This window comes from Hyla sarda, chromosome 5 (genome assembly GCF_029499605.1).
Source record: "Hyla sarda isolate aHylSar1 chromosome 5, aHylSar1.hap1, whole genome shotgun sequence".
Taxonomy (NCBI): Eukaryota; Metazoa; Chordata; class Amphibia; order Anura; family Hylidae; genus Hyla; species Hyla sarda.
This window is the reverse complement of record NC_079193.1, coordinates 21,931,018-21,956,476: the sequence shown is the minus strand read 5'-3', so window position 1 is coordinate 21,956,476 and position 25,459 is coordinate 21,931,018. Positions and strand designations below refer to the sequence as shown.

General features: G+C 44.7%; 1 protein-coding gene across 9 annotated transcripts in view; it reads left to right on the top strand.

Moving 5' to 3' along the window:
* PPP1R9A (protein phosphatase 1 regulatory subunit 9A) overlaps positions 1–25,459 on the top strand; it is a 325,401-nt gene that overhangs the window by 241,266 nt on the left and 58,676 nt on the right. For all 9 annotated transcript variants that reach the window (XM_056518985.1, XM_056518987.1, XM_056518981.1 and 6 more), the window contains exons 7-11: positions 143–295; positions 19,059–19,112; positions 21,797–22,026; positions 24,114–24,210; positions 24,316–24,487. In XM_056518985.1, coding sequence (XP_056374960.1) covers positions 143–295; positions 19,059–19,112; positions 21,797–22,026; positions 24,114–24,210; positions 24,316–24,487 — 706 coding nt within the window. The remainder of the gene's footprint in view (positions 1–142; positions 296–19,058; positions 19,113–21,796; positions 22,027–24,113; positions 24,211–24,315; positions 24,488–25,459) is intronic.

The following is a 25,459-nucleotide window of genomic DNA, read 5'->3' as shown; positions in this document are numbered from 1 at the left end:
TTGATTTAAAAGAAAAAAATTTTTCACTGGAGTACCCCTTTAATGTTATGGCATCTCCTAATCATTTGCCATAGAATGATGTAATGGGAATAACCCTGTAAAGAATGAGTATATCTGTATAATGTTATATACCATCTTGCAGACAGGAGAATACGCCACCGACGAGGAGGATGAAGATGTGGGCCCCGTCATCCCGGGAAGAGAAATGGCCATTGAGGTTTTCGATCTTCCGGAAGGTGACGAGATGTTTTCGTCAGATCTGGATGCAACAAAACTAGCTCACAAATTTAAGGAGGTAACACAACGCTTCATGTTTTCTAGGCTTTCTATTCATTCAGAGCTGTGGAAGTATTGATTATTTGTAATGTAATGACGAATAGATCCCGAAGGCAGCCATCCATTCTGCTTTCTCCTCAACCCAACTTGGGTTATAAAGTCTCATTGTTCTTTAAAACATATACTAGATAATGTACATAAAGGCTAATTGACTTTCTAATCATATTAACTTAATCTGTAGTAATCATAATTTATATCCTGTATTATACTCCAGAGCTGTACTCACTATTCTGCTGGTGAGGTCACTGTGTACATACATTACATTACTTATCATGTACTGATCCTGAGTTATATCCTGTATTATACTCCAGAGCTGTACTCACTATTCTGCTGGTGAGGTCACTGTGTACATACATTACATTACTTATCCTGTACTGATCCTGAGTTATATTCTGTATTATACTCCAGAGCTGTACTCACTATTCTGCTGGTGAGGTCACTGTGTACATTAGGGATGTAAGAAAAAATCGATTCTCGCGATAATCGCGATTTTTCATTTGCCGATACAGAATCGATTCAAAATATTTTTGAATCGATTCTTTTAGGGATGTGGAATTTTTAATAAAACGCACTTTATCTTACCTGCCAACGAGCCCGCGGAGCTCCGGTACAGGTGTTGGGTCCCCGGGCTGTATTCTTCTTACTTCCTGTTAGTCCGGCACGTCACATGGAGCTTCAGCCTATCACCAGCCGCAGCGATGTCCCGCCTCCGCTGGTGATAGGCTGAAGCTCCATGTGACGTGCCGGACTAACAGGAAGTAAGAAGAATACAGCCCGGGGACCGAACACCTGTACCGGAGCTCCGCGGGCTCGTTGGCAGGTAAGATAAAGTGCGTTTTATTTTATTTTGCAGCACCGGAGTACTAGATCGCCGCTGTCAAAGCTGACAGCGGCGTCTATTGGGATCTATGAATGCTCCCAGGTGGGCGATATATCGCGATGTATCGTCACCTAGACGGTATCGCGATATATCGCGATATATCGAATCGCCACACTGGTATCGCGATTCGAATCGAATCGCCAAATTCTTGGCGATTCACACCCCTAGTGTACATACATTACATTACTTATCCTGTACTGATCCTGAGTTATATCCTGTATTATACTCCAGAGCTGCACTCACTATTCTGCTGGTGAGGTCACTGTGTACATACATTACATTACTTATCCTGTACTGATCCTGAGTTATATCCTGTATTATACCCCAGAGCTGTACTCACTATTCTGCTGGTGGGGTCTCTGTGTACATACATTACATTACTTATCCTGTACTGATCCTGAGTTATATCCTATATTATACTCCAGAGCTGTACTCACTATTCTGCTGGTGAGGTCACTGTGTACATACATTACTTATCCTGTACTGATCCTGAGTTATATCCTGTATTATACTCCAGAGCTGCACTCACTATTCTGCTGGTGAGGTCACTGTGTACATACATTACATTACTTATCCTGTACTGATCCTGAGTTATATCCTGTATTATACCCCAGAGCTGTACTCACTATTCTGCTGGTGGGGTCTCTGTGTACATACATTACATTACTTATGCTGTACTGATCCTGAGTTATATCCTGTATTATACTTCAGAGCTGTACTCACTATTCTGCTGGTGAGGTCACTGTGTACATACATTACATTACTTATCCTGTACTGATCCTGAGTTATATCCTGTATTATACTCCAGAGCTGTACTCACTATTCTGCTGGTGCGGTCACTGTGTACATACATTACTTATCCTGTACTGATCCTGAGTTATATCCTGTATTATACCCCAGAGCTGTACTCACTATTCTGCTGGTGAGGTCACTGTGTACATACATTACATTACTTATCCTGTACTGATCCTGAGTTATATCCTGTATTATACCCCAGAGCTGCACTCACTATTCTGCTGGTGAGATCACTGTGTACATACATTACATTACTTATCCTGTACTGATCCTGAGTTATATCCTGTAGATCTTTTATTAAAAAATATAAAACATTACAAAAAGAATAAACATCACCATAACAATAATACAAACAACATACACCTGTATAATATATACAAAAATGAGTCCATATTAGTCCAAAAATGTCCAACCAAGTATCTTCTGGTCCAGCCTCATTCTCACCAAACACACCGCTATAATAACAACAACTACTAAACACTCTACAATAATAATAATACTTACAGTAATAATAATAACAATAATAACTAAAAACTGGTCCGGTTGCATTTCCCCACCCAAAATAATAAATATAATAAATATGTGTCAAACCACCAACAAACACCACAATAAGAAAAACCGAATATACAATGTTTTTTATATATAATTTTTTTTTTTTTTTTTTTTTTTTTTTTTTGGCCCTGAGCTGGTCCCGCATCCCATGCCCCCAGTACATGATAACAGACGTCCATGAACCAGTCCAGGATTTTTTTTTTTTTTTTTAAATAAAAAGTCCCACACAGAATCCCCCCTCCCCCCATCTACCCACCACCCAACCTAACACTAAACCCCAACACGACACAACCCCTAGAAAAAAATACAATATATATATACATATATACACATATACATAAATGTACAAACAAAACAAATATATACAAAATAATACAAACCAAACAACAAACATCAATAAGGCTTTTCAATCACACAAACCCCTAAAGCTCAAGTTCAGTGCCTGCAAGCCCTATATCACCATATATCTACAGCACAAAACAAAAAGACTAATGTGCCAGCATCAGCCCACCATCAGGGGGAGACAACAGGCTAAGGCACTTTAAAGGCAGAGCCCCTCCACAGACGAGAGGCCCTGCCAGCACCCAGCCTCTCGTACTCCAGAGAACGCACCTTCACCAGGTCACCAAGAATGTTCCTAACCACCTCACCCACAGGGAGGATTTTACGCTGCGTCGACACTAAACACCGTGCGTTCCACGTGTAATACCTGACCACTGAGCTGACTAGGAATAAAGTGCACTGGTCCCAGCCTCCAAGGTTTCTGAATGCCCCATAGGCCCATTCCGCATAGGAGAGACTGGCCAGCCGAGGCCAACCAATGGAAGCGCCCACCCTGTTGTAAACCTCTGTGTTAAAGGGACAATGAAGCAGAAAATGCTCCATGCTTTCCAGCATGCCTCCACACTCTTCGCGGGGACATCCCCGGTCATCAGAGCTCCTGCACTTCAGATTGTCCCTCACACACAGTTTCCCATGGAAGCAGCGCCAAGTCAAGTCCCAAAACTTCAAGGGGATCCTGATAGAATTCAAAAGCTCTAATCCCACCTCCAGATCCCAACTTGGGCAGTCCTTGAGTGCCAATGGCCTCTGGAAATGAGAAGACAGGACCCTCTTGTCAAGGAATTTCCTCGACAGAGTCCTAATCTCCCACATCCCCAGACCCCACCGACGAATAACCTTCAGAACCGGGGTAGCATAAGCCGGGAGATGCCCGTGTGGTGTGCGAAGATCCTTCACTTGCCCTCCTGTCTCCCATTCCTGGAAGAAAGGCCGAAACCATCCCCTACAGGAGGATACCCACGGAGGAGCCCTCTCTGACCAGAGGTTTGCTATATTGGTCTTAAGAAAGGTATTCACTAGGAACACCACAGGGTTGACCATACACAACCCCCCTAGTCTCCTCGTACGGTAAGTAACCTCCCTCTTCACTAGGTTCAGTCTATTCCCCCATAACATTTGGAAGAACACACTGTAGACCCGGGTCCAGAGAGGTTCTGGCAACATGCATACACTGCCCAGATATATCAGCAAAGGGAGCAGGAAAGTTTTCATCAGGTTAACCCTTTCCCGGAGGGTCAAAGACCAACCCTTCCACTGATCTACCTTCTGAGCGGCGATCTTAAGCCTGCTGTCCCAGTTTTGTTTGGGGTAATCCCCTTGACCAAATTCGATGCCGAGGACTTTTGCGGATTCCTGGGGCTCTGGAAGGGCGTCCGGGAGATCAAAATCAGGATCTCCCCCTCCCAGCCAGAGACTCTCACACTTATCCTGATTGATCTTTGACCCGGATGCCTCCGAGTAGCGGTCCACCTCTGACATCACCCATCTGCCCTCCTCTTGTGAGGAGACAAACACGGTGACATCATCAGCGTACGCTACCGCCCTCAGAGCCGAATCCGGCACCTCCAGGTCCATTCTCACCCCCGCCAACGGTCCACAATCAATCCCTCTAAGGAAAGGATCGATTGCAAACACGTACAGCAAAGGGCTCAAAGGACAACCCTGACGGACACCAGACCCAACCTCAAAAGAGCGGCCAATCCAACCATTCACAAGCGGGAAACTCTCTGCCCCTACATACAAGGTCTTAAGCCAATCAACAAACCCCCCTGGCAGGCCATATCTCAGAAGGACAGACCAGAGGTACTCATGGTTAACCCGATCAAACGCTTTTGCCTGATCCAAGGAAAGCAAGTACCCCTTCCAGTGGCCAGCCCTACCCTGCTCCACAGCCTCTCGGACACTGAGCACAGCACTGAATGTACTGCGGCCCGGAACAGAGCAATGCTGAGCCCCCGAAAGGAGCCGGGGTGCAAACTCCACCAGCCGATTAAACAGCACTTTTGCCAGAATCTTTCTGTCCGCATTGAGAAGCGCTATGGGACACCAATTCTTAATGTGGGACGGGTCTTTACCCTTTGACAGGATGATCAGCGCTGACCTCCTCATTGACTTTGGCAGAGTGCCCGAGGATAGACACTCATTAAAAACCGCGGTCAAGAGGGGAACCAAAGTGTCCTTAAAGGTCTTATAGAACTCAGATGTTAAGCCATCCGGCCCGGGTGACTTCTTGAGGGCAAGCCCATCAATAGCCATCCTGACTTCCTCTTCCCGGATCATCTCTGTCAAAACGTCAAGAGAGGGGTCTACTCCTGGTTCAGGGACGGTTTCAGCCAAGAAAGCTGATACCTTATCTCGATCTAGATCCTTCCTTCCCAAGAGGTGCGAGTAGAAGGATCTGACGACCTCCAGGATCCCTGATCTGGACCTTTTCAAGGATCCCGTACTATCAATCAGTCCTGAGACTACTTTACTATTCACTGACATCTTGCAGTTTCTGTAAGGGTCGGGCGAGCGGTACTTCCCGTAATCCCTCTCAAAAACCAAAGATGCGTGCCTATCGTACTGGCACTTCATCAGCAAGGACTTCACTCTGGAGATATCATCACGACTACCTCCAGTCGAGACAAGGTTCTCAAGTTTCTTCCTCAGGCCCTGGTACAAACGGTACCTGTTTAGGCTTCTGAGGCCCGAGAGCTGGCGGAAGAATCTCGCAACCCTTTCCTTGAAGATCTCCCACCACTCTGACTTACTGCTACAAAGGCCCAGCAATGGTACCTGGCTCTGAAGAAAATCCTCAAAGGACTGTCTTATCTCCGCTTCTTCCAAGAGAGACGAATTCAGCTTCCAATAGCCTCTACCCATCCGGGGGGTCTCTGTGACATTCAGAGAAAACAAAATTAAACAGTGATCGGAGAACTCCACCTCAACAACAGACACTGCTGAAGAGACGGCTTCCTCCTTTAAATAAAACCTGTCTATTCTAGACCTACAACTACCCCTATGATAGGTGAATCCCGCGTGGCCTGGGGTGTGCCGGATGTGGACATCCACCAGGCGAGCCTCACTCGCTATGCTATTAAGGGCGACGCTATCATAAGTCAGCTTGTCTCTGGCACCTCCCCTGTCTTGGGGCCTCGTGACAGCATTAAAGTCCCCTCCAAAGACCACCTGCCGACTTGTAAAAAGATAGGGCTTGATCCTCATAAAGAGACACTTCCGGTCCCACTTAGACTGTGGGCCGTAGATGTTAATAAGGCGAAGTTCTTGTCCCCTCATGAGGACATCTAAGATCAGGCACCTCCCCATTTCTAACTCGATAACCCGTCGGCATTCTACCGCTGCGGTAAAAAGGACCGCCACTCCGCTATACGGCTCGGCCCCAAGAGACCAGTAGGAGGGCCCATTCCTCCACTCTCTTTTAGCCTTGTAGATAGATGACATGTCTGTTAGCCTGGTCTCCTGCAAAAATAAAATATCAGCATTAATATGGGCAAAAAAATCATAGGCAGCAAATCGAGCCGTATCTGACTTAATGCTGGCGACATTAATGGACGCCAGCGTCAATGGAGAGGGTGCCGCCATCAAGGGTGATTGAGTTAAACAGCTTTCTTTTTCCCACTCCCCTTCTCACCCTCCACATCAGAAGAACTCTTCACCCTCTTTAGAGAAATAGAAGTGTCCATCTCACCAGACGTCGTTTTACTTTCCTCGTTTCCGGATTCCAGGCCAGTCCCTTCCCCCGAGGACATAACCTCCCCAGGGGAAGAGGACTCGGCGCCCCCTGGAAGCTCCTCTGCCACCTCCCCCTCATCCTCCCCTTCCGAAGAAGAGGAGGAGATGTCCCTGAGGGGTCGGAATCGATTGGAAAGGCCAACCAGAGGGGAGTCAGTTTTGCCTTCCTGTGGCACCTGGACCAGGGTGGGAGAAGATCTTAAATCTCCCTTTTTTTTCCTACTTGTACCCCGCTTTCGTGTCTCCTTCTGCCATCCCCCATCATCCTCCTCCACGCTATCTGAGGAGATGGCACCTTCCTCATTCTGGATCCTCCTGACCTCCTCATTCAGCTCGCCATCCCTCAGGGTCTCAGCAGCAAGGTTGGCCTCTGGGACAGAATGAGAGGTTGTCCCGGTAACCCGGGCTTTCCCCATCACCCTATCCCTTTGGCGTTTATCAAGACGTCTTAGTTGGGCTGGTGTCTTTTTCTTGCTGTTCCTCACTGACCCCTCAGTTCCTCCACCCCTGCTAGTCCCCCCCCCAGCAGATTCCGGCTCGTGATCTTCACCCGCTGGGGACAAGACTGCATTAGCGAAAGAACGAGGACAACGACTGAATGGGTGACCTAAGTCACCACACAGGTGACACCTAATCTCTGCACAAGATGCGGCAAGATGGCCTACACCCCCACACAAGGCACATTTCTGCACCGTACAGTTTGCACTGAAGTGTGTGGGGTCACCACATCTGTGACAGAGCTTCGGCTGACCCCGGTAGAAAATCTGGATACGATCCCTACCGAGAAAGGCAGAGGATGGAATATGGGTAACTGTATTTCCTGAACGTTTAAGTTTTACCAAAAACGTCCAGGCTCCTGACCAGATGCCAAACTCGTCCCTGTTCTTCTGTGGGACCCCCATTACCTCGCCATACCGTCCTAACCAGGTGATGATGTCAACACAAGAGAGTGATTCGTTACGGGTCAAAACGGGCACTCTCTTGATTTCGTTTTGGCGAGACAATGCCTGTATGGCAAAGTCTCGCCAGCCGGGCTCATTCTTTACCAATTCATAATTCGACCAGAAAAGCTCAAGCCCCTCCGACCGAACAAAACTGATATCGAATTCAGGAGTACCGTAGGGATGTATCAAGGCGAAGATATCAACTGCCTTGAAGCCCATCTTTAGCAAGAGCTCAACCACTTTCGTCCTTGAAGGACACATATCTTCGCCCTGCCACCGAAGACGGACTACATTCCTACGGTTACTACCTGCCCCGGCTGTTGGGAGGGACCACACAGTATCGCCCCCTCTTTCCTCTCGGAAGGCAGAGAGACCGTGTCTCTCTATCCAGAAGGACAGATCAACTGCTCTACCCTCTACATTAATCGACCTTTCCCCCTTTTTCAGAGCCTCCAGGAGACGTCGCTGCAATAAACCGTCCCTAGAGTCAGGAGACGAGGAAAGTATTCTACTTCCCCCAGCAGTGACATTGGCATAACTCCTATGGTCTGTCACCACTGGGGGGGCAACCGGACCAGACCCTGCACCTACACCACTGCCGATGACAACATCCCCACCACCCCCAATGACAACATTAGCACCAACTCCAATAACATGGTCACCACCTCCCCCAAAAACACCTTCCCCAGTAACATCAATCTCCATCCTCTCCCCAGTCATACATCCCCCAACCCCATTTACCCCATCACTCACACTGGCTGGACCAGCAACAGGTAAACCGGCAAATGATGATGGTGATGTTGATACATTTTCATTCCGTTTTGCCTCGGCATCACGGGGCACTAGAGCTGGGACAACCTCCGCTGGCCCTTTAAGGGACCGGGCAGCATGCTTACCCAGTCTAGAGGAGGCCCCAGCCCTGTTCTTATTAGTGCCCTCCGCCTCATCAGCAATTTCTCCAGTCTTATCAGGGCGCCGCTGATCAATGGGATCAGCGGCGCCAATACAAAATAAGATTTGTTCTTTTCTTTTGGGAGCGTCTGCTACATCTGTAGTCACCGCGACTACCTCAGGCACTGAATCACCCCCCCCTCCCACAGGGGAGCGAACTACAGCCCCGGAGTCTGCCTCTATGCCCACTGCTGGGCTGCCCTCACTGTCCGGCCTTGCGGCCAGTGCCTTCTCTACTCCATCCCTGCTACTGCAAACAGGCATGGAGTTTTGCGCCCTTTTAGTACCTGTACTCTCCCCGCTCCTTTGCACCGAGTCCACCACAGAACACGGGCTGGGCTGGGTAACGGGGCTTGCACAATGAGCTGACCCTGCGGCCGACTCAGGGTTTACAGGGAGGGGGGTGTAGATGTAACTCACCACTTCTTGCTGCTTTGGCTTGGTCTTCTTTTTCTTACCCCCAGGTGCCTCATCTGGCAGCTCATCTCCGAACACCAGATTCTGAGGACACACTGGGGATTCCAGCATACGTATCTGGGCCATTAGCGCCCCTCCCTGGTAGCTGTTGTCACTGTCTTCCCCTGAGTCGGCAGGTGATACTGCTGGCTGCTGTGCAGGGGGCCCACTGTACGGGGCCTGCTGCTGTTGCGACAGGCCACCAGGTGGATCTGGCTGTTGTTCTCCCTCTATCTCCTCCTCATCATCCACCTGGCTCTCAGGTTGCAGCCCCATCAACCTTCTCTGTTTCTTTTCATCCATATCTCTGAAACGCTCTTGATTTTTCAGCTTTTCTTTAAATGGTCCACTCATCTCCAGCAATTCCTCCTTTCTTTCCTCCAAAGCATTTATTTCAGCCATCAGACCTTTTATCTGTGCCTGGACTTCAGGCTTCTTCTTCTTTGGGGTAACCTCCAGCCTAGAACGGACATGGCGAAGTTCCTCCTGAAGCCTCCTCACAGCTTTCCTGGCGTCTTCATACTCACGGAGGTGACTTACGACCCGGGTAGTATAGGTGGAAATAGACTCCCGGGTCCTCAGCATTCCCCAGCCTTCCTCACTGAGGTTGGCTTCACCTCCGTGAGTACTCTGCCTTCCTCCAGATGACCTTGGCTTTCTGCTGGCAGCACCCAGCTTTCCCAAATTGTGATCCTCGTTTCCAGAAACCTTTCGGCCTCTTGCCTCTGTGGGGGGTGTTGGAGTGACATTGCTGCGACTCCGGGTGGATCGCCTAACCCCCAGATCTTCTGATGTACAGGCCGCTTGCTGGCCTCTCCTGCCTCCCTGCGGCCTACTCCGGGAGGCAGAAGCCTGGGCCTCGCCTCCCTCACTCATCCCTGGAAACCCACTCCCTCCCTGGGGAGGAGAAAGCAGGTCCCAGGTGGAACAGGTGGTAATTCCCTGGAGCTCAGGAGGCACAGCAGACACTACACAGCTGAACTGAAGCAGAACCACACCCGCAACTGATTGGCTCCCACTCCAGAGCTGTACTCACTATTCTGCTGGTGAGATCACTGTGTACATACATTACATTACTTATCCTGTACTGATCCTGAGTTATATCCTGTATTATACCCCAGAGCTGCACTCACTATTCTGCTGGTGAGATCACTGTGTACATACATTACATTACTTATCCTGTACTGATCCTGAGTTATATCCTGTATTATACCCCAGAGCTGCACTCACTATTCTGCTGGTGAGATCACTGTGTACATACATTACATTACTTATCCTGTACTGATCCTGAGTTATATCCTGTATTATACTTCGGAGCTCCACGCTGCTGTAAGCCAGTTGTAATTTAAAAAATCAGAAGTATTGGAAGAATATAACATACTAAATCATTGTGAAATATAAATATACTATCCCAAAAAACCCACAAAATAAAAATCTCTCACACCATTAGATTATCCTTAAAAAGAGTTTTCCACACTTTTTCCCAAGTATTGTTAAATTGAAAAGTACATAAAAATACTGTAATTATCGTCTCTGTCAGACAGAACGCACATGGAAATTACTGTGTTCCCTCCTTAGAAATGAGACAGAAGAGCGGAGGAATAAGAATAGCTCCGCACACTCATGTCACCAAAGACGTCTTATTACGGGATTATTAGGTCTGTGCCCAACTAACTTCATGTTCAAGGACCTTTTCTTCATGCAGCTGTAACATTTTGGTGACTTTCTTTTCTCCTGGCTATGTATTTCTACTAAAAAAGCATTACTATAACCCGCTATTCCGCTGCATTAGGGTCCGGACTCTTTTTTTGTTTACCTTTTTTAGCTGAAATAGAAACCATTGTCTGAGAGGAGAAAGAGCCCTTAAAGGGGTACTCCACTGATTTTTTTTTTTTTTAAATCAAAATCAACTGGTGCCAGAAAGTTGAACAGATTTGTGAATTACTTCTATAAAAAAATATGAATCCTTCCAGTACTTATCAGCTGCTGTATGATGCACAGGAAGTTGTTTTCTTTTTTAATTTCCTTTCTGTCTGACCACAGAGCTCTCTACTGACACCTTTGTCCATGTCAGAAACTGTCCAAAGCAGGAGAGGTTTGCTATGGGGAATTGCTCCTACTTTGGACTGTTCCTGACATGGACAGAGGTGTCAGCAGAGAGCACTGTGGTCAGACTGGAAAGAACTACACAATTTCCTCTGTAGTATACAGCAGCTGATAAGTACAGGAAGGATTAAGATTTTTTAATAGAAGTCATTTATAAATCTGTTTAACTTTCTGGCACCAGTTGATTTCAAATAAAAAAATGTTTTCCAGTGGAGTACCCCTTTAACAGGTAAACAAAACCCACGGGACACCTTGAACCCATTCCTCGCCACATGCCCCAGAGTAGCCTGACAAAAATACTCTGCCGGTTGATTTTCCGTTCTTTAGGTGCTATATTCATTGTGATGGCGTGTATATATATATATATATATATATGTGTATATATATATATATATATATATATATATATATATAGACAAAGAATAAGTCAGCCAGCACTTTAGTTGATACCAAACTATTATATGGACCTGGCCTACAGGTGCACGCTACTAGGCTAGATATACAGCAACAGAAGAATACAGCAGCACACTGCCAGCACAAGGATATAGGTGAAACATGAACATGCAGATAAAACATGGAGAGCTATACAGCTATGGTGTAATAGATGCAAATGTGAAACTATGAAATAGTGAGGCACTTAGCTCGCAAATTTGTCTCCGCCGGCGGTCAAATAGCTTGGACCGTCCCACCGCGATAAGGTGGCCTCATTGGGACGGACCCTACACTGTGAATATGCCTCTGTGTGAACAGTTCAGTAAGCATGGCAGGATCTGGAACATCCAAGACACCTTATATACACACCTGATAGAGGTGGGTGGGGTACAAGAGCCAACATGGAGGTAGCCACTCCCCCGTATGTGCAATACAGACAAAGAATAAGTCAGCCAGCAGTGTGCTGCTGCATTCTTCTGTTGCTGTATATCTAGCCTAGTAGCGTGCACCTGTAGGCCAGGTCCATATAATAGTTTGGTATCAACTAAAGTGCTGGCTGACTTATTCTTTGTCTGTATTGCACATACGGGGGAGTGGCTACCTCCATGTTGGACTTGCACCCCACCCACCTCTATCAGGTGTGTATATAAGGTGTCTTGGATGTTCCAGATCCTGCCATGCTTACTGAACTGTTCACACAGAGGCATATACACAGTGTAGGGTCCATCCCAAGGAGGCTACCTTATCGCGGTGGGACGGTCCAAGCTATTTGACCGCCGGCGGAGACAAATTTGCGAGCTAAGTGCCTCACTATTTCATAGTTTCACATTTGCATCTATTACACCATAGCTGTATAGCTCTCCATGTTTTAACTGCATTTTCATGTTTCACCTATATCCTTGTGCTGGCAGTGTGCTGCTGCATTCTTCTGTTGCTGTATATATATATATATATATATATATATATATATATATATATATATGGCTTGAAAATGGCCGCAGTTGGCGACCGAAACGTTGCACCTGTCTGGGTGGAGTAAACCACATTTTTTCACTATATACGCTGGAGTGCTGCAGCATTACTTTCTACATTGCCTACAGTGCCTGGGACCGGGCTTGTGTCTGCGTGCACCCGCTTCTTCCTTTTTACTGGGAGTGCTGCTCCGCCATTGTTTGTTTCTATATATATATATTTATTTATGAGTCCTGCTTTCTCTACAAACTTTAGTGAAAGCCTGTGAGTCCTGCTTACCTGCCAACTCCTATAGAAAGCCTGTGAGTCCAGCTTTTCCCATCCACTTATGTGAGTCCTGTTTTTTCACGCCCACTCTTTGTGAAAGCCTGTGAGTCTTGCTTACCTGTCCATTCATAGAGAAAGCCTGTGAGTCTTGCTTACCTGCCCATTCATAGAGAAAGCCTGTGAGTCCTGCTTCCCCTGCCTACTAGGAGAGAAAACCTGTGAGTCCTGCTTCCCCCGCCTACTAGTAGAGAAAGCCTGTGAGTCCTGCTTCCCCTGCCTACTAGGAGAGAAAGCCTGGGAGTACTGCTTCCCCTGCCTACTAGGACAGAAAGCCTGTGAGTTCTGCTTCCCCGCCTACTAGTAGAGAAAGCCTGTGAGTCCTACTTACCTGCCAACTATATAGAAAGCCTGCTAGTCCAGCTTTTCCCATCCACTTATGTGAGTCCTCTTTTTCCACGCCCACTCTTTGTGAAAGCCTGTGAGTCTAGCTTACCTGCCCTTTCTTAGAGAAAGCCTGTGAGTCCTGCTTCCCCGCCTACTAGTAGAGAAAGCCTGTGAGTCCTGCTTCCCCCGCCTACTAGTAGAGAAAGCCTGTGAGTCCTGCTTCCCCCGCCTACTAGTAGAGAAAGCCTGTGAGTCCTGCTTCCCCGCCTACTAGTAGAGAAAGCCTGTGAGTCCTGCTTCCCCCGCCTACTAGTATTGAAAGCCTGTGAGTCCTGCTTCCCCGCCTACTAGTAGAGAAAGCCTGTGAGTCCTGCTTCCCCCGCCTACTAGTAGAGAAAACCTGTGAGTCCTGCTTCCCCCGCCTACTAGTAGAGAAAGCCTGTGAGTCCTGCTTCCCCCGCCTACTAGTAGAGAAAGCCTGTGAGTCCTGCTTCCCCCGCCTACTAGTAGAGAAAGCCTGTGAGTCCTGCTTCCCCCGCCTACTAGTAGAGAAAGCCTGTGAGTCCTGCTTCCCCCGCCTACTAGTAAAGAAAGCCTGTGAATCCTGCTTCCCCCTGCCTACTAATAGAGAAAGCCTGTGAGTCCTGCTTTCCCCGCCTACTAGTAAAGAAAGCCTGTGAGTCCTGCTTCCCCCGCCTACTAGTAGAGAAAGCCTGTGAGTCCTGCTTTCTTTGCTCACATATAATGAACTTGTTTTTCTCATATATATGTGAAATGCTGTAAATCACTATGTATGGGTGGAAATCTAAAAAGAGAAGCAAAGGTGCTCCGTAGTAGAGTATCACTGATACAATGGTGAGCCAAGGGTGGGGGAGGGGTGAGCAGCCACTTACCGCTACTGGTTGTGTACCCGCATACACAACAATGGATAGCGTGTTGAATTACACGATGTTCCTTCTGTATCCTTCCTGATTTGTAGAGTAGATCTAAGTAGAAGCTTCAAGGGTTCACAGGATTCGATTTGGAGCTGACTGGGATAGAGGGAACAGGAGTCGCAGTACTTCAAATGAGTAGAAATCAAACAAAAAAGACAGGTGCGCACCTCGTGCAGATAAACCAGGAGTATAGGAGAGAACAAACAATAGAAATTGGCAGGGCCAACAAGATGGACCCTTACCTGGGAGAGTTATGCTGAGAGCATAACATCTATGGTAGCATATAACAAGATAGTCGCAGCCTCCTGGTCCCTCCGATATTTCTGGTGGGAAATCCGGTGTAGAATCTATAGTAGAAAAGGTCATATAACCTAGAAATTGGGACATCAACCGGGGCACAGACCTCTGAGATCATGTAGTAATTATTGTAAGGGTGCAATGCAAAATTAACAGTTTCCAGCCCGGACCGGCTTCATCAGGCAATAACGGTCTGGATACACGTGTAGTATTAAAACAACAATGGGAGTTCCTTCCGAGTCCGGTTACTGTACCGGTCGAACCGGAACCAATAAAAATTTCCAAAGTTAAAATACAACAATAAAATAGAAAAATCCACATAAAATAGCAACACATATAAAATCACAAAAAAGAAGAATAAAATGCTTGAAATAAACAATATATTAATGAAGAGTGGTATGTGTGGATGGTAATGGACTAATGCGCAAGCGCAAATAGAATTGATGTTCAGTGAATGGACAGATGTTGTAGGTGCGCAGGCGCACTGGGATTACCATTGGCGTGTAGTATTATGGATGTAGCTGTATCACACAATGGCTTGAAGGATGTACACAGAATTCGTGTGAGTATACAACATAATTAGGCAATAACTTCTCCGACTTCATTTAACCCAGGAGGGGACACAGTTTGCATCTTGTATATCCAAAACATCTCTAATCTTTTGAGCTGCTCGAAACGGTTATTTGTTGTGGCTTGTGGCTGGCACAAAATCTATTGGTGTGATCGCAATTGATCGATTCTGGTCAGGGTGCACTAAGGTGACATGTTTAGAAACACCATGCAGCAGGAATTTTCTTTTTATATTTAGTCTATGCTGATTGAGTCTCGGATGAAGCGGTCGTTTGGTCCGACCTATATATTGCATGATGTCACAATGCTCCGGCCCCCGTGATCGCCAGTAATCAGACTGGGAGCGAACATGCTCCGGGGACTGATTATAAGGGGTTTCTGCGTGCAAGATCACGGGGTCCCCAGCGGCGGGATCCCCGCGATCAGGCATCTTATCCCCTATCCTTTGGATAGGAGATAAGATGTCTTAATGCCGGAGTACCCCTTTAATGGGTTTCAGAGATCAGGAGAAGAGTTCTGTGTGTCCTGTGATTACTACTAAAGGGGGACTGCTGTGAACACTTAGGACGGGTGGTCCTTTTGCTGAATAAATCCTGGCTGTCCAGCACTAACTATACAGATCTTTTTCCTCTCCATACAGATGGCTTACTACCAGCCACCCAAACAAGTAGAAATCAATTATGTTACACAGGTCACAAAGTCTCCTTTTTGAGGCAGCAAACATTGTGGGGCAGGTTCCTCACAGCCTCACCAGCAGACTGACTCTCACCTATCTTTTAAACCTTGTAATGAGCTGTCTTCAGCACCGGTGCTGATCTGGGCTAGTCCGATACTGTAGATATCTACAGTCTTTCCCATAAATGAGTCCACCCCCTCACATTTCTGTAAATATTTTTTTCTTTCTTTTCATGAGACAACACTGAAGACATGACCAACTGCTACAATGTAAAGTAGTGAGTGCACGGCCTGTGTAACAGTGTTTAGTATTATGTCCCCTCAAAATAACTCAACACACAGCCAATAATGTATAACCTTAGCAACAAAAGTGAGGAAACCCCCTAAGTGGTAATATCCAAATTGGGCCCTTTTCCCTTATCAAGGGTCATCTGACTCAATAGTGTTACAATGTCTCAGGTGTGAATATGGAGCAGGTGTCTTAAATTTGGTGTTATTGCTCTCACACTCTCTAATACTAAGATAGATATGAGATAGATAGATATTAGATAGGATAGATAGATAGATAGATAGATAGATAGATGGATATAAATGTGAACAAATGACACTACCCCTCACGAACTCTATGAATATATATATATATATATATATATATATATATATAAATATTAAATCCATACCACATTGTACAGAATAAAATATTGTATAATACTTTATCACTGGCACTGGAAGAGAAAAATCAATAAATAAACAAATAAATAAATAATACAAAAAATAAACTCTATGGATATTTAGTGCGGGGGCAGTGAGAGGGGACGGTGCGGTGAGGGGAAGGATTTATTGTAGACTGGGTGAAGAGTTAGGAGGGAGAAAAGGCATCAGTGCTGGGGCAGAGAGAGGGCATGGCGGAGCTTTTGTAGTGAGCAGTGCAGAGAGGACAAGTAGCCTATCTGGTGAGGCTTCAGTAGACTAGGAAAGCTGGGTGTCAGGCAGTATGTGTGCCACCCAGCTTTCCCAGTCTACTGATGTCCCAGCAGTTAAAGGCTTGTAATCAGGAGTGCAGGGAGCAATTGCCCTACAGGACCCAGTGATATGGGTACCCACAGAGGCAGAGCTTGTAGCTTCTGGGCCCCGATGCAAAATCTGCAACAGGGCCCCATATGCAAATTATACTACTGGTCTCTTATGGGGAAGATGTGCTTTGGGGCCCCCTTAGGCATCAGGGCCCCAGTGCAACTGCTACGTTTCTAGCTACGCCCCTAGATACCCAACAGCAGGTGAAACGACCTGCAAGAATTTACAGCAATGGATTTCTTTGCATACAGGCTAATGGTTTAAAGGGGTTCTCCACCATAAGGTGATTTTAGTACTTACCTGGCAGACAGTAATGGACATGCTTAGGAAGGATCTGCGCTTGTCTTGGAGATAAATGGCTAAGTCATGAGATTACCATAACACTGTGGCTAGCTTTTCGTGAACTTGTATTTCCTGTTTGACTTATTTTTTTTTACTACAAATCCCACAATGCCATTTTCCTCCCTCCCACACATCAGCCACCCCACCCATTGAAACAAAAGACCTGTGGTTTTCAATCAGGGTGCCTACAGCTGTTGCATTAGTTGCAGATTGATCTCTCTCCCACCAAGCGATCGCTCCACCCATTGAAGCAGACAGGCTCCCTGTCATCAGCTGACTAGTGATGTCTGGTCTCGGCCGCATTGCAAGCTGGGAAAAATCTGAGACAACAGTCATTTTGTATGCTGGTAAAAATAAATATTGGGGTGAAAATCACAGAAGAATTGTTAGAAAACCGTCACCCACAGGTGCAGACACTATATTATGAACTACTAACTTTACAGCTCCTGTAGCATAGTCAAATAAAAAAAAATCCCGGAATACCCCTTTAAGAAACTGAACAGAGCCACATATTAAAAATTAATATATATATATGGTAAAAGAAAGAAAGTTGCAGCACAGCTCTGATTAACAAAAGGCGGGTGCCAGCGTCTAAACCTGATCAGGGTTCTTCATAGACAAAAATTCCCAATGACGCAACACTCCAAAAAAAGGTGCATTTATTCACACATGTCTCAATACAGCAATGTTTCTGTGTAAATAAATGCACCTTTTTTTTGGAGTGCTGCGTCATTGGGAATTTTTATATATATATATATATATATATATCATAAGAAAGAAATGTCCAGCACTCAGGTGTTTGCAGGTAAAAGCTTGGTATGGCTTTATTCTCAACGGCCAACACAGGACAGGATCTGACGCATTTCGCACTGAAGAGTGCTTAATCGTAGATGCACATACATACAAAACACCGTTAAAATACACAAGAATTTGGTCACATGACCGGATACACCTTAATTAAAACGGGTGATAACAAAGACACGGTACTGGAAATCCATGATGAGTCTTGTATAATGAGTGCCGTGTCTTTGTATTCACCCGTTTTAATTAAGATGTATCCGGTCATGTGACCAAATTCTTGTGTATTTTAACGGTGTTTTGTGAATGTATGTGCATCTACGATTAAGCACTCTTCAGTGCGAAACGCGTCAGATCCTGTCCTGTGTTGGCCGTTGAGAATAAAGCCATACCAAGCTTTTACCTGCAAACACCTGAGTGCCGGACATTTCTTTCTTATGATCTTGGTTGAACCGGGGACGGTACCGGTGTCCGTAGCACAAGGAGGCGCAGCGGACGGAGGAGTGGTGAGCGGCTCTATCTTGCTCGTATTACATATATATATATATATATATATAATTTTTATTATTATTATTATATTTTTTTTTTATTGAACAGGGCACCTTTTGGTATGATCCCCATTGGGTACTTTTAATCTGACCTGTAGTAATATTTTACTCTGACTTCTCCCATTATACCTGTACGTAGGCAGTATACCCCCTCCCCCCCCCCCCCTCCCCCCATTACATTGTCATTCCGCTCTATTCCCGGCACTGTTGTGTAATAGTAAGTACCGTGCAGCCGGGATGGAGCCGATCAGCGATCCGCGCTGTTATGTAACCATGGGATGACTCACTCGGCTGCTGTAGACTGTTGCGTCAAAGACGTTTATGTTGATGGTTTTATCTCATGGCGGCAGGTTGGACGCCACTCAACATTTTTACGGTCCGAGATTACGATTACAAGTTGTCGGATCCAGATTTAAAGACTGACACAGTGCATAAAATTATATATTTATTTTATTTATTAAAAAAATTTTTTTCAATGAGACATTATAATTTACGTCCCACTGCACTGCAGCGTTTCTTTTTTATTTTTTTTATTTTTTTTTAATTTTTTTTTAATTTTTTTTTTATTTCACAGACCCTCCACAGCCCAGCGGTACACACAGCCGCCCTCCGATCATCCCTTTCTGACTCTTTTTTTTTTTTTTTCTTTCCCTTTATTTCCTTGCAGCTGCAGATTAAGCATGCAGTCACCGAAGCTGAAATCCAGAAGCTGAAAACAAAGGTAAGGCTGCAATTATCCATTCTTCTTCTTGGCGGCGGGCATGGCGGAGGCCGGGGCTCGTTTGTGTGAGGATATAGACTCAGTTGCAAAAAAAAAAAGAGGGGGGATTTGCGAGAACATTTTAATGGTTTGGCGCAGCGGGAGTAAATGGCCGGCTCTGACATACTGATGGCTGTGGGATATTTACAGGGGTACTCCGGTGAAAACCTTTTTTCTTTTAAATCAACTGGTGGCAGAAAGTTAAACATATTTGTAAATTACTTCTATTAAAAAATCTTAATCCTTCCAGTACTTATCAGCTGCTGAATGCTACAGAGGAAATTCCTTTCTTTTTGGACCACTGATGACATCACGAGCACAGTGCTCTCTGCTGACATCTCTGTCCATTTTAGCAACCGTGCATAGCAGGTGTATGCTAAGGGCAGCATGGTGGCTCAGTTGTTAGCACTGGGGCCTTGGGTTCAAATCCCACTAAGGACAACAATAAATAAAGAGTTATTATTATTATAATGACGTCAGCAAAGAGCACTGTGCTCGTGATGTCATCAGAGAGAATTCCAAAAAGAAAAGAATTTCCTCTGTAGCACTCAGCAGCTAATAAGTACAGGAAGGATTAAGATTTTTTAATAGAAGTAATTTACAAATCTGTTTAACTTTCTGGCACCCGTTGATTTAAAAGAAAAAAGGTTTTCACCGGAGTACCCCTTTAAGTCCTAGGTGTTTGCATAAGAATGGACAGGCGTGTCTCTGCCAAAACCGATTGAGCCCTTCTGTGGGGGTGGTCTTTATGCATACGCTAAAGCAGTGTTTTTCCAACCAGGGTGCCTGCAGCTGTTGCAAAACTACAACTCCCAGCATGCCCGGACAGCCGTTGGCTGTTCGGGCATGCTGGGAGTTGTAGTTTTGCAACAGCTGGAGGCACACTGGTTGGGAAACACTGCTCTAGAGTCAAGAGGCACGAATATCTGGGAGTTTCTAACATAGTTTTCAAGATCTTGTCTTTCTAGCTAAAGCATAAACATAATAAATTTTACATTACGGAGGTCAGGACACCTACAGAGCGCAGTGTGGCCTGCAATGGAGGACCATAGTACAGACCACCATATAAGAGCCTGTTTATATGAATGGGTCTGGTGTAATGCTAAAAAATAACCAAAATAACAAATCAGGGCTGCTTTCTTCCAAAAATAGCACCGCACCTGTCCAGGTTGTGTGAGGTATTGGAACCCTGCCCCATTCACTTTAGTGGAGCTGATCTGCAATACCAGATGCAACCAATGGAAAGGTAGATACATATGAGAGATAGATAGAAAGATATGAGATTGATAGATATGAGATAGATAGATAGATAGATATGAGATATGAGATAGATAGATAGATAGATAGATAGATATGAGAGAGAGAGAGATAGATAGATATGAGATAGATAGATATGAGATAGATAGATATGAGATTGATAGATAGATAGATATGAGATAGATAGATAGATATGAGATAGATAGATGGATGGATAGATAGATAGATAGATATGAGATAGATAGATATGAGAGAGATAGATATGGGATAGATAGATATGAGAGATAAATAGATAGATATGAGATAGAGAGATGGATATGAGATAGATAGATTAATAGATATATATGAGATAGATAGATATGAGAGATAGATAGATATGAGATAGATAGATAGATATGAGATGGATAGATAGATATGAGATAGATAGATATGAGAGAGATAGATAGATAGATAGACATGAGATAGATAGATATGAGATAGATAGATATGAGATAGATAGATAGATATGAGATAGATAGATAGATAGATATGTGATAGATAGATAGATATGAGATTGATAGATAGATATGAGATAGATAGATAGATAGATATGAGAGAGAGAGAGAGATAGATATGAGATAGATAGATATGAGAGAGAGATATGAGAGAGAGAGATAGATAGATAGACATGAGATAGAGAGATAGATTTGTGCTAGATTAATAGATAGATAGATATGAGATAGATAGATATGAGATAGATAGATATGTGATAGATAGATAGATATGAGATTGATAGATAGATATGAGATAGATATGAGATAGATAGATATGAGATAGATAGATATGAGAGAGATAGATAGATAGATATGAGATAGATAGATATGAGATAGATAGATATGAGATAGATAGATATGAGATAGATAGATATGAGATAGATAGATGGATAGATAGACATGAGATAGATAGATAGATATGAGATAGATTGATATGAGATAGATAGATAGATATATAGATAGATATGAGATAGATAGATAGATATGAGATAGATAGATATGAGATAGATAGATATGAGATAGATAGATAGATATGAGATAGATAGATAGATAGATATGAGATAGATAGATATGAGATAGATAGATAGATATGAGATAGATAGATATGAGATAGATAGATAGATAGATAGATAGATATGAGATAGATAGACATGAGATAGATAGATAGATATGAGATAGATAGATATGAAATAGATAGATAGACATGAGATAGATAGATAGATATGAGATAGATAGATATGAGATAGATGAATAGATAGATATAGACAGATAGATAGAGTAGTAGTAAATTATTCTTTGTCTATGGGATCCTCCAGGAACTTCTCTTTCTGATAAGGATTTTTTTCTGTCCTTTAGCTTAAAGCCGCAGAGAATGAAAAAGTGAGGTGGGAACTGGAGAAAACGCAGCTGCAACAAAACATCGAGGAGAACAAAGATAGGATGATGAAGCTGGAAAGTTATTGGATCGAGGCTCAGACTCTGTGTCATACGGTCAACGAGCACCTGAAAGAGACGCAAAGTCAGTACCAGGCCCTGGAGAAGAAATACAATAAGGCCAAGAAATTGATCAAGGATTTCCAACAGAAGTGAGATACATACAAGTTTTCAGCTAAAAAGCATCCACCTCAATTACCTGTTTCTGTAGAGATCCAAGGAATTAGTAGACATCATGATCAATGTTCCCCACTATAGTATAGTATCCTTGCAGTTGCTTAAAGGGGTACTCTGCTGCTCAGCGTTGGGAACAAACTGTTCTGAACGCTGGTGCCGGGAGCTTGTGACATCATATCCCTGCCCCCTCATGCCGTCACGCCCCACCCCCTCATGACATCCCATCCCGCCCCCTCAATGCAAGTCTGTGGGAGGGGGCGTGACAGCGTCACGCCCCCTCCCATAGACTTGCATTGGGGGGGGGCGGGGTGGTAAGTCATGAGGGGGCGGGGCTTATGATGTCACGAACTCCCGGCATCGGCTCCAGCGTTCAAAACAGTTTTTTCCAAACGCTGAGCAGCAGAGTACCCCTTTAAATTGTTCAGTAGGACAGATGGGAGCGACTGTGACTGCAGGATCTGACTATGCTGGATACACCTAGATCTGCATATGAGCTGTAGATACAAAGCAAGAAGAGTGGGAAAAGGGTTTTTATTTTTTGTTACATTTTAAATATATCAAAGCTATATACCATCCCATACGCCATGTCTTATCTATAACATGAGCATGTCAGTTGTCTCCTAAGTATATAGAGTGGTAGTGCGCATGCTTGGCCACCACTTCATTCACTGTCTATGGGGCTTCATTTTTGAGTTTAGCCCTCAGTAATGTTTCAAAGTGGTAGTTAAAGGGGTACTCCACTGGAAAACATTTTTTTTTTAAACCAAAAAGTTAAACAGATTTGTAAATTACTTATATTAAAACAATTTTAATCCTTCCATTTAGAGATGAGCGAACTTACAGTAAATTCGATTCGTCACGAACTTCTCGGCTTGGCAGTTGATGACTTTTCCTGCATAAATTAGTTCAGCTTTCAGGTGCTCCGGTGGACTGGAAAAGGTGGATACAGTCCTAGGAAAGAGTCTCCTAGGACTGTATCCACCTTTTCCAGCCCACCGGAGCACCTGAAAACTGAACTAATTGATGCAGGAAAAGTCATCAACTGCCAAGCCGAGAAGTTCATGACGAATCGAATTTACTGTAAGTTCGCTTATCTCTACTTCCATTACTTATCAGCTGCTGTATGCTCCACACGATGTTCTTTTCTTTTTGAATTTCCTTTCTGTCTGACCACAGTGCTCTCTGCTGACACCTCTGTCCAGGTCAGGAACTGTCTGGAGCAGGAGCAAATCCTTATAGCAAACCGGCCATGCTCTGGACAGTTCCTGAAATGGACAGAGGTGTCAGCAGAGAGCACTGTGGTCAGACAGAAAAGACAGAAAACAATTCAAAAAGAAAAGAACTTCCTGTGGAGCATACAGCAGCTAATAAGTACTGGAAGGATTAAGATTTTTTAATAGAGGTAATTTACAAATCTGTTTAACTTTCTGGCACCAGTTGATTTAAAAAAAAAAAAGTTTTCCAGCAGAGTACCCCTTTAAGCTCTTGGGGGACAGTTCTTGGTCATTGGTGGAGGTCCAAGACTCGAAGACTCCCACTGATCAGCTTGTTATCTTTTTGAATTTACCCTTTTTTAAGAATTAAAGGGGTAGTCTAGTGGTGAAAAACGTATCCCCTATCCTAAGGATAGGGGATAAGTTTGAGATCGCGGGGGGTCCGGCCGCTGGGGCCCCCTACGATCTCCTGTACGGGGGCCAGGCTCTCCGGCCAGATAGTGGGTGTCGACCCCCGCACGAAGCGGCGGCCGACACGCCCCCTTAATACATCTCTATGGCAGAGCCGGAGATTGCCGAAGGCAGCGCTTCGGCTCTGCCATAGAGTTGTATTGAGGGGGCGTGTCGGCCGCCGCTTTGTGCGGAGGTCGACACGCCCCCTTCCCGCTGGCTGTCGGGGCTCCGTACAGGAGATCGCAGGGGAGCCCAGTGGTCGGACCCCCCGCGATCTCAAACTTATCCCCTATCCTTAGGATAGGGGATAAGTTGTTCACCACTGGGTTCACCACTCGACTACTCTTAAGGTAATTCTTTAAAGTTAAACCTTCATCGCTTTCTCCATATTGCAGGGAAGTTGACTTCATGAAAAGGCAAGACGTTGAGAAGAAGAAGATTGAAGACATGGAAAAAGTTCACCTTGCAGAAGTTCAAAACTTGCAGTCACGCGTGAGTAACACGACCGACGCATCGGCAGGTTTGCTAGTAAGGGGTGGGTTCGTTCGCCAGAATTCGCCCAACGCATTTCGTTCCCTTCCCATCCTGTCTTTGTAGATCAGGGACCTGGAAGCAGAGGTGTTTCGGCTTCTCAAGCAAAACGGCAGCCAAGTGAACAACAACAACAACATTTTTGAAACTAGGACATGTCATGGCGACGACTCAAGCGGAGTTTCGGCCGAAGATTTGGGTGAAAAGCAAGAGTCGAGCTTGGATGGCTTGAAGGAAGGTTTGTTGAAACATTGAAAATCTTGAGTTGAGAAACTAAAAAACAAAACAAACAAATGGAAAAAAAAAACTAAATGACCCTCCTGGCGATATGCATAATGCATGTGACGAGCGCTGCGCCATAGCCAACCGCTCGTAACATTTCTCCGAATTCAGAATGCAGTGTTACAATGTATCAGTGTCATTGCTGGATGCTTCTTTGTATGGTTATACACAGGCGCCATCTCTGTATATGTTTTCTTTGTCAAGATCGAGTTGTCTAAACATTTATTACGAAAACAAACAAACAAACAAAAAAAGCAAACAAACAACGGAACAGAAAAGGGGAATGGGTAATATATACATATATATATATATATATATAAATATCTATACAGACATGTTTTGCGTTTTGTCTTCGATTGTACATCAAATAAACGGAAAATATCCTTGAGCGATTTAGGGTTGGACCACTTAAAGTGCGATTCATTTTGGCATTTCCCAAAAATTCTAAAACCTGTAGTTGAAATCGATTGAAGCAATACATGAGGGTTGCGGGACAATAGTGTAGGTAAGACTTAAAGGGGTACTCCGGTGAAAACCTTTTTTATTTTAAATCAACTGGCTCCGGAAAGTTGAACAGATTTGTAAATTACTTCTATTAAAAAATCTTAATCCTTCCTGTACTTATTAGGTGCTAAATACTACAGAGGAAATTCTTTTCCTTTTGGAATGCTCTCTGATGACATCACGAGCACAGTGCTCTCTGCTGACGTTATTATAATAATAAGTCTTTATTTATTTATTGTTGTCCTTAGTGGGATTTGAACCCAAGGCCCCAGCGCTGCCCTTAGCCACCATGCTGCCCTTAGCATACATCTGTTATGCACGGTTGCTAAAATGGTCAGAGATGTCAGCAGAGAGCACTGTGCCCGTGATGTCATCAGTGTTCCAAAAAAGAAAGGAATTTCCTCTGTAGCATTCAGCAGCTAAT